The sequence below is a fragment of the Callionymus lyra genome, chromosome 17 (assembly GCF_982586985.1).
Source record: "Callionymus lyra chromosome 17, fCalLyr1.hap1.1, whole genome shotgun sequence".
Taxonomy (NCBI): Eukaryota; Metazoa; Chordata; class Actinopteri; order Syngnathiformes; family Callionymidae; genus Callionymus; species Callionymus lyra.
This window is the reverse complement of record NC_141834.1, coordinates 366,376-377,203: the sequence shown is the minus strand read 5'-3', so window position 1 is coordinate 377,203 and position 10,828 is coordinate 366,376. Positions and strand designations below refer to the sequence as shown.

Below are 10,828 nucleotides of genomic sequence, written 5' to 3'. Positions count from 1 at the left end.
AGACTTACAGCATCTTGGAGCAGATGACTTCCACATTAGAAACGTGTGAGTGAGCCGGAGGAAGGTGGGTTTTCCTATTAGTTGCCCTTTAACTCATCGTAGCTGTTGGAATTCTTGAGGAGAAGACAATCAGAAGAAGGCGGAAAGCAAGCATCCTGGTAGCCTGTGCTGTTGTTGTGGAACATTTATACCTAAAATGCTAATTTAGAAAGTCAACTTGTGCGTGTCGATCCAGGGAAAGGAATGCCGAGATGAAAAAAGTTCCATTTAGACAGTGCAGCTTTAAAATCGTTTTAAACAATTTAAAATTTTTGGAATTGAATTACAAAAAATAAAATAAAAAATCCATCTCTCGAGGACAAAAAAACTAATATTTCAGTTGTCGAAACCTTCGGACTTCTTCGACCATTAAGAGACGACTAGCATCAACAATCTCGCCTATGAAAACATTTAACCCTCGGTGTGTTTGAACAAACAGGTTTAAAAAAAGGCCAACGGGTCCACAAGGTGAAATAATAGACAAGGTCTTGAAGAGAGTGAGCAGGGCTCTGTTTGTTTGCAGTTGCTTGAATGGTTAACCGACTCGTCCTATTGTGACCAGATTCTGACACAAATGTTCACCATCACGACTTTTTCAGTTTCTCAGAGAATGACACATGGAACGAACACGGAAACACGGACACAATATAAAGGCTTTGTGAAAAATAAAAATGTTGCTGGTAGCTTCATTCTGCTGAGTCATGTTTTACAATCAAACTCGTAGCATGAAAAGTAGTTTAGACGAATACTGCGTATTCATCTTTTCTGGGCGACTGGACTCCCATGCCTTTATCCTCCCCTTCCTCCTCCTCGTTGTGGTCGTCGTCCTCCTCGTCCTTGACCGGCTGGCCCACCATCGGTACTTTGACCCAGCCGTCGGTGGCCAGGCCGTGCTTCTTCTGGTGCCTCTTGTAGTTGTCCCAGTGGCCGGTGGTGTAGCCGCAGTACTGGCAGCGGTACGGCTTCTCGCCGGTGTGCCGCAGCATGTGCCGCTTGAGGTTCATGCTCTGGTTGCAGCTGTAGTTGCACAGGGCGCACTGGAAGGGCTTGGCGCCGGAGTGCACGCGCTGGTGCCGCTTAAGGTTGGCAAGGTTCCCGCAGGCGTAGTCGCACAGGAGGCACTTGTAGGGCTTCTCGCCCGTGTGCACCCTGTGGTGGCGCTTCAGGTTGTCGAAGTGCGCCGAGGCGTAGTCGCACTGCGGACACTTGTAGGGCTTCTCGCCGCTGTGAGTCTTCATGTGGCGCGACAGGTGGTTGGGGTAGTGGGTGAGGAAGGGGCAGCTGCCGCACGTGTACACTTTATCGCTGCGCTCGCCCGGGCTGCCGGGCGACGAGGACGAGTCTTTGGTGAGCATCTCGAGTGTGCACTTGGAGCAGATCTGAGCCGAGGAACCGTCCTCCAGCACCACTCCGCACAGCCTGCAGGTGAAGGGGAAGAGGGAGGGAGGCAGAGTGGCGGCGTCGGCCATGCCCCCTCTGGTTGCCCGGCTAGAAGAGGTCTCCAGTATACTAGGGGCTGGATTGGATGCGGGGGCGGTTTGCGGGGACGCCCCTTTAAGGCTGTTGAAAGCAGGAAGGTAGTTGTTCTGGATGACCAAACTTAGATTGGACGACGCCTTGACGACCTCTGGAACACAGAACCAGAGTTACTACATGCAATGGAACGCAGCAGAGTTATCCAGAGAGTCAACATTTATCTTGTAAATTAAATGAGCAACTCAAATAAGAAGTGCATACGATGTTACACACCCTTAGCATCCAGGTCCTCTTCAGGGGGTCCTTGTTCTATTGGTGGGATTTTCAGGCTGCTCGGTGAGCCGGAAGGCCCGAATGCAGCGTCTGGTCCTGCTCCGGCAGAAGGCATGTGCATGCGCATGTGTCTCTTCAGGTTTCCCAGGGAGCTGCAGGCAAACGCGCAGCTCTCACACTTGTAGGGCTTCTCTCCGGTGTGGATGCGCAGGTGCCGCTGCAGGTTGACCAGCTGAGCGGATGCATAGGTGCACAGAGGACAGTTGTACGGCTTCTCGCCGTTGTGGATCTTCATGTGACGCTTCACGTGATTAGCATAACGGGAGGAAAAACCACAGAGGTGACACGAGTGCAGTTTGGGCACGTTACCCTCGAGCATCATAGTCTTGTCATCTCCCATCTCTTCTTGCATCTCATCGTCATTATCATCATCATCATCGTCTTCCTCGTCATGTTGCTGAGACTCTCCGTGAATCCCGCTTATGCTACCAAAACTAAAGTCTGCACTTTTGGCTTTGCAGCACCTGAGGCAGTACGGGCCCACCAGGTCCACGGGTCCCAAGTTGTCGTCCCGCAATTGACCGCAACCTCTGCAGGAGAGGTAGGACGGGAAGTTCAGGTCCGGCTGGGAGGCTCTTCCCTCGTCCTCCCTGGTGGTCTCTGTGGTGCTGCAGGAGTTGTCCGTTTCACTTTCCATGCTGAGGTGGCTGTAGGCAGGGCTCTCCTCATCACCCAGAGGGTAGACCGAGAACCCGATTTCAGCTGCTACTTCTGTGGTGGAGACAAAAAGAGAAGAAACTTATCAGTCTCTGAAGATGGTCCAGTTGGCCTTGCATGGATCTCTACTGTATTGGTGTGTTTGTGTCACATGATATTCATCTTGACTTTAACATTGTGATGCACACTTCAATTTGGTGTTAAAGATCTCTTGAGCACCAAGATTTGCGAGATACATCGCACAGAATAAATAAGCTTCCCCAGTATTTGGTCATGGGACAAACAATCCTGCAATTGACCCAGGAATTCATCAGAATTGGTACAACCAAGAGGAGTCAATGTTTCCAATTCTTTCTACACGTTTAACCAATGATTCTAACCATCATGCAACAGGTTACACGACAGAGATTTATTATCTCCAATATACCACCTTTTTAATCGCAGTAATGTTATATAACCACTAGAGGGTTCTGTCTCAATTCAAGTAAGTAAGTAAGTAATTATTATTATTATTTACTTTCAAAGAATGCTCCCTTTGCAGCAATGACAGCACAAGTGGGATTGACTTGATGGGCACTTCTGGCGTACCATATGGTCAAGCTTCTCAATGGGGTGGAGATCTGGTGACTGTGCTGGCTACTCCATTCCAGACAAAAAAAAAGAAAGGCTTGTCCTCTCTAAATAGCTTTTGCATAACTTAAAGGTTTGTTTTGGGTCCTTGTTCTGTTGTAGGATGAAAGTTGCTCCACAGGGTATGGCAGGGCGTTGCAAGATGGACTGACAGCCTTCCTTGCCTTGTACAAATCTCCGTCTTTACCAGCACCAAAGCAGCACCAGACCATCACATGACCTCCACCATGCATGACAGATGATGTCAGAGACTGTTCAAGCATCTTTTCACTTGGTCTGTCTTACAAATGTTCTTGTGTGTGATCCAAACACCTCATTCATCTGTCCATAACACTTTTCTCCAAACTTCTTCTGTCCAATGTCTGTGTTCTTTTGCCCAAACCATTAAAACTAACATTAACGTTTTTTATTGTTGACTTTCATGTGGTCGACTTTAGTTTCTCTCATCTCTATAGAACAGAAAATTATCTGCTTCGTTTTGTTTCATCCACATAGTTTCTTCAATTTACTCATATTCTTTGTTGTGATGCTTCTTTAGATGCTTCCAAATGTAGGTTGTTTTGTTTTTTTAAATATCGATACGCTGCTGTTGAATGTCGACAGTATCCGGGGGAAAAATATCACGATTGTTATAGAAATATTTGCTTACACCCCTACTCATACATACCGGTAATAATAAAACGTCTCAACAAAAAAAAATACATAAAGTCACTTTCAGGAGAGTCGAACCAACAAGAAAAGCAATTTTACAGAAAGCATGGATACTCACATCCCACTGGAGTCAATCTTTGAGAAAAGGGGGAGAATATATCCTACCTAACATATGCCGCTCAGAGCTGAAGCTGAAGAACCCTGCAGCCTCCACACACCAGACAGAGTATGCAAGTAAAAAGGCTGGCCCTTCACCCGGCCCCCCCAGAAGCCCCACGCACATGATTGCTGCTGCGCCTAATGATGATGACTGTAATGGTGAGGCTGCTGATGATGATGATGATGATGATGATGATGATGATGATGGGAAACTATAATGGCAGTAGGAATGAGGTGGAGGAGGCAGTGATGATGATGATGATGATGATGATGATGATGATGATGGTCCCCCAAAATGGGTTTCCTTGGAGGTATTTTTATGACTTTATATGAAACTAGAGCTTTCACTTCTTAAAAAAGAAAAAGAGCTATGAGAATCATGTCGGTTACAAGTCTTTAAATGTATTATCCATGACTCATTTACAACATTTGCCAACATCAACTATAAAAAATAAAGTATTTCATTTCATAAATTAATATTAACAAAAAAGAGGTTCCAAAAGTCTACTTTTTACGTTGTCCTTCTTATCTTGCTTTAACTGAATTGATTTTCATTTCCACAGTCAAGGTTTTTCCATTTGAACTTTCACTTATTATTTTTAAATGTCAACGTTTCCTAATTAATTTGGTCAATTTTTTTAAGATCATTTAACATCAGATTTTTAACATTAAATGTGCATTCAAAACACAGCACATTTAATATTTCATTGTCTAGGCTCACATTTAATCACTTTTCTGGGATTTATGTCTTTATACTACCATATCAAATCTGCTCTTGGTGAAGAACACCATTTATAAAAGGGTTGAGTTTGATCATTTAATTAATTAGAAAACTTCAGCTCTGGACTAATTGCCAAATTCTACTGAGCCACTTCTAGCAAACATCAACTTGAAATTTGTTCTGCTGCTATATTTTGGAGGTATTGGGATGGAAATTGATCACGAAACCCTCTTCAGAAACCTTAAGAGCTGATGTGAATATAACTTATGAAAGTGTAACCACAGTTTTGCTTGAATCTTGAACAAATAGAAAAAAAGTACTCCATTATTTTTTTCTTTCTTCTCCCACAGACAGCATCAACATCAATCTGCAAGTTCTCATCATGTGGTAATCATTAACTCTGAGGTAGAAGTCAGGTCACAAAGATGATGGCTAACTTGCATATAAATAATATACAAATGGTACATAAATTACAAAATCGTATGGTTCATCATTCCAATCGTTAATCTACAACCACTCCAATGTGCTTGTCATCATCATCATCATCATCATCATCATTCCCTGGGTCATCATCATTCCCTGTGTCATCATCATCATCATCATCATCATCATCATCATCATCATCATCATTCCCTGTGTCATCATCATCATCATCATCATCATCATTCCCTGTAGCAGTCACAAACCCATAAACTTTTTCTTTCAAGGTTGTGTTTTGCTTAACTTCTCTGTTCTATAGTTTTGTTTTAGTTCTTTAAAAGTACATTCAAATCAAATAATCTTTTTTCGAAACAGAAATTGAAAAATCACAAAATTTCTCTACATGTATAAAATATTGGTTCTGTCGTTGAGTATGCAAGCATGTCATAATGTCGTATTCACTGCCAAACTGTTAGATGAAAATTGCTTTTAAATGTGTTACCTCTCTGCGAAATTTCTAGGGTGGGAAAAAATGTGATCAAGTCAAGGGAAAGGCATAGTAATTCAAATACATCCTATTTTGAAGAAATTTAAATCATACATATATATTATCTGTTACTTAATATATACATATGAATATATAAATATTAATATGAGAGATTTATATATACATATTAATGGTGATTTCGTCTTATGAGTCTTGGAATAATAGAAAATCGAAAATAAGTTACTTTTTCTACATGATGTTGAAAAATGATGAAAACAAACCTGAAAACTTTTCCAGACTGATAATTTTGTTGTCTTGATGTGGATCCCCAAAATCCAGGGTTTGTTCAAGAAGGAAGTCTGTGTCTAAGGTGAGGTTAGCTGGAGCTTCACTGGCTAAACCATCTTCAGAACCCACTGATGGATGAGAGAAGTAGAACACATGTCAGTTATTCATGAATAAACATACAGTTGAATTATAATATTCTGTTTAACCAACATTTGTATTGTAGACTGAAATATATGACATTAATATGAAAAGGCACTATTTTGGGAATATTTGGGGATTTTGATAAGTATCTTTTGTAGCAAGTAACTTATTTTGAAATTAATAATAATAATCACAATACAAAATAAACATAACAGAAATATATGTATATACCTGTATGTAGAACAAAGAATTGAAAGCATCCTGAAAGTTTTCTTATACCTCCAAACAATAGTGATTGCTTATTTATATGCAATCTTTTCTTTCCCAGTGTTGTGATGTTGATTTATGCATAAGCAGTCCCATGTCCACTATGTTTGTCTTATCACTTTATATTTAAAGCAACAAAACAAAAGTAGATATAACATTGTTTCTGGAACCCACTGTCAGAAAAGTGTAACTGCATTATGCCGAAATATCTGCCATTGACTATACATCATTTGTTTACAAAGAAAAGCTCTTTGGTCCTATTCTCATTTCCTTAGAAACTTCAAAACATATCTCAGTATTTCATATGAAAACACTGTCTCTGGCTCACTGCTGTAAAGCAGGTGGACACATGACATAAACTCTCTGGTTACGTTACAAAGTCAAATAAAAAAGAATTCTACTACATGAGTCACAACCTACAAAAACGTAAAAATGTTTGTCAAATGTTATGCATTCCTGCTTTTAGAAGCAAAACAATTATGATATTGCCAACTATAGAGAATTGCTAGCATTTATCATTTTAAAATGAAAACCCATGTTCCTAAAGTGAAAATCCATGGCAGCAGACCCCACGCTCACATGGACGAACTGAATTTGTTTTTGTTCAATTTTTCCCACAACAAACATACATGTGTAAATAAAAGTCTAGGCATCTTGTTCAATGACTTGATGTTGGATAAGCAAGTATAAATTGGGCCTTTATGTCTGGACTCGTCCTAATGGTTTTATTTGGGGATTTAATGATGATGATGAACCGTCAATAAGGAGCCTCAACAGAGTCATGATAGACGAAAGAAATAGCCTAACCTTTAAATTGAAGGTCATGTTTTTGCCTGCGTAGATTTCTGTCTGCCTGTTAGAAAAATAACTCGAACGATAACCCAGATGAATGGATTTTAATTACATTTTCAGGAAATGTGGGTGTTACGATTTACCATCTGGCCCATGAATCATCTAACGACATGTCACTGAGTGACCTATTGAACTCACAGACAACAATGGCATTTGAAAATGTTCATTAAATAGATGTAAATAAATGGGTTAAAAAAATAAATTAAATAACAATCCGTCATTAATATATTTGTCATACTGCATTCAACACATTATTATCTTAAAATTTAAATTTACAGTAATATGCAGAAGTTTGATTTACTCGTATGTTGAACATTAATGCATTATCAGCAGTACGGTAGATCATTACACAAGTTGCTGTGCTATGCAATTTAAATACAATAGCTTTCCTTGACATTTCATTTTAAATGATGCGTCTTAGTTAATTGGACTGCTGCTCTTAACTGCTTACACAATAAAGAATACACAAACTCGTTTAATTGCAACAACTGCTATCTGTCAGGTCACTGGCAGTTTGGAGATGACTTAAATAACCGTGTGACATTTCAAACGACACGATCAAGGCAGCGAGCTTCATCTCCGAACAACATTGCAAAATGAATAATGTGATAATGACCGACAGATGGAGCTCATTTACTCGCTCGCAGCTCGTTTGGAGCCTCGGTTAATGACGCCTGGAATTCTGACTCCTCTCCTCTCTGTAGCTTAATGGGAATCAAACAACGCTGCTGTGTGTCCTCGAGGAACCATCAGTGTCAAGTCAAGGACAGTTTAACGGCTGCTGATGGATATATCTGCCAGTGAAGCACCCGGCTGAATTATTTTCTGATGCTAAATTACCAGACGCATGTTTTAATTGAAAGCTTTTCATATGAAAATAGGTAGTGGCCGCCCCAAACTTTATATTTGCATGTCAGCTAACAGCTGGTTCACTTAATGGAAAGTAATCAACTTGCCAGTTCCACAATAATATTTGGGGATTTATTTATACGACTAAAAAAACGTTCAATTCAAAATTTACGAAAAATAAATACAAAGAAAAAACGTGTTTAAAAAGGTACATTGCAAGACATAGATGATCAATATTAAGATAAAACATTTTCACTCTAATAAGTGAAAATGTTTTTGTAAATTGACAACTGTGCTCTGTTTTTGAGCTTACATGTCAATAATCCTTCCCTTCTAATTATTCTTAGCACGCTCAAATGTCCAACCGAAATATTGCAACTCAACAGGACATCAAAGGGGGAACACGTATTGTGTGTTGTTAAAATTGCAGTTAATAGGTGAAGGAGCGGAAACGTACACTTAACTGGCTGTGGATTCTGCTGTTTTTTTCTTGGCATCTTCCAGTCAGCCTCACGCTGCTTCGATAGCTCTCTTCACAGACGTCCGGAACCATCGGCTCAGTATGGGCTGTCTGAGAATTATCCTCGAAGATGTCTGGTTTTGAAATATTAAAGCATAATATAAATGTAAAGTAAACTGTAATTGCTATAATAGAAAACAACCAAATTATTATTTATTGGCCTTTTTCCCTTTCAAAAACACAAAACTTGTGATTTCTTTCCAACTATAGTCATTCAAATTTAGACAATATTAACAAACATTTCAATTTGCAGTCTCACATCTCTTGCACTGCTTATCTGACTCCAGGCTTCTTACAGCTTAGGTTCAATTAAAGACTCTCTAAGACTGCAATAACATTTGAGAAATTTAATTCACAACCAACAAGAAAATTAACTCAAATTGGAAAAAAAAATAAAACACCACATTATTTGTTGACGCAAGGATGGTTTTTAAAAACGCGAAACACACTGTGCTTCGTACACGTTGCCTGGTGCCGCATTCAGCCATGATAAAAAATGTGGGCTTAGCAGCAAATTCTCATTGAACTTCTACCTTCCCAAGCAAACATATTGTTCAAAAATGACTAAATGAATCACGTAGTAACTGTGACATACACCTCCTATGATAGTCCCGGCTACTACCAAGTTCCCCGTTTTGTGAGTCCTGCTATTGTGATCAATCTGTACATTACTAAAATAATAATAATAGTTTAATGTCACCAGATATTTTTGAGATTTTAGACATCCTACACATCATGAGTTCACATTTAAGACTTTTCACAATTTAGTTGAAGACATTTCAGTGTCACGCATGTCTTATTTTTAGATTTATGAATTATTTTGCTCTTATTACTTTTTAAGAATCCGCTTAAAAACTATACAAGACACGCTCTAGTTACTCATGTTAAACTTAAAAAAAAAACCAACTAGTAGTACACTATCTAGAGAGAATTTTCAAGTAAACAGAATTGTTTACTTGAAAATTGAAAAGGAATTAACGTTGGTCTAGTAAAGACACTATACATATTATTAATCCAGGCTCGTGTCAGGTAGACCAGTTGGTCTTTAAAATGTATGCAGAATACTCTATACAGCTTCTTCAATGACACAGATGTCCTTATTCAACACTCCATGGCACCACTGGTGCAAAGCTCACCGATTCCTGAAGCACTTTAAAATACCATGGAAACAAAAATACGTTTTAAGACAGTCTGAGGCTCAGTAAAATACCCGAACAATGGATGTTGCTCTGTATATGCGCCCCGTACAAAACAACATCTGTATTCGCTGAAAAGAGTCCAGACTTTAACGCTACATCAGACGTAGAACCCGTCGGTGACTTCAGGAGACTAGAAGTTAGCGTTTTTACCATCCGCCTATGTTAGCACCGCGGCTAACATGTTAGCTTCACTTTCATTCCACGGCGTGCGGGACACAAGATAACGGGCGGGTTCGAGGAGACACGAGGAGACTCGTGAGAGGAGAGAGACCATGTTGAGAAACCAGAAGGTGAAAAAAGAAGTGAAGAGACTTCATGGCGACGAGCTTCTGAATGACACAACTGTCACATTAGCTTCGTCCTGCTGCTAACTTACCTAAAAATGGGACGGTATTCCTGTCAGTTGCTTTCAGTGCGCGGCGTGTCCCAGCACCCCGTCCAGCGAGAGGTTGTTGCCCTTAACACAACGACGACCTGCTCTCCGCCATTTCCCGGTGAAGCCGCGGCGACAAAGAAAGGCAATTAATGCTGTTTTTCATAACTTAATTGATTTTCTGATTCGCCTGTCATCCACAGGCAGCGGCAGCGCCACATCCGGCAAATAACTTCACAATAAAAGCCAGGTTTCTGCGGCCGCTAGTAAAAAAATCACTTCCCAAGACAAATAACGGGAGATAAGCATGTACTTATTAATACCGGTTATATTTTTTACAAGTTATTGAATATCATAAAACAACTGAACTTGACAAATAGACACGGCTTTCACCATAAATCAGAGATGAAAACGTATGTATTCGTTATATTGTATCTTATTTCTGATTAATATTACGATTTCAACAGTTTAAAGAGCAGGCTTATATTTAATAAATATATAAATTGAGTTAATCGTTTTTACAGATAGAAAGTAACTTATTATTTTGAAAGGACTAAAACATTTCCGTTTGGGGAGGTTTTTATCTTCCTGAAACAATTTCCGGTCCGTTCGTCCTGCATTTTCTTCATTTTTAATGTCGAAAAGGAAACCACGTTACCATGCTCCAGATGGCGTCGTCTAACAAACATTTTTTTTACATTTAAATATTTAATTGCTCAACAACATAAACAACACAAAAGTTATAATAAATATATGTTTTCAAGAT

General features: G+C 39.7%; 1 protein-coding gene across 1 annotated transcript; it reads right to left on the bottom strand.

Moving 5' to 3' along the window:
• Window positions 1-278: 278 nt before the first annotated feature.
• znf513a (zinc finger protein 513a) lies at window positions 279-10,301 on the bottom strand. The gene is made up of 5 exons (XM_087813092.1): window positions 10,066-10,301; window positions 8,428-8,564; window positions 5,855-5,989; window positions 1,789-2,559; window positions 279-1,666 (listed from the first exon to the last, which is right to left on the bottom strand). Exons 2-5 carry the CDS (start codon window positions 8,465-8,467, stop codon window positions 777-779), a joined length of 1,836 nt encoding a protein of 611 aa, XP_087669218.1. The 5' UTR covers window positions 8,468-8,564; window positions 10,066-10,301; the 3' UTR covers window positions 279-776.
• Between the last annotated feature and the right edge of the window lie 527 nt (window positions 10,302-10,828).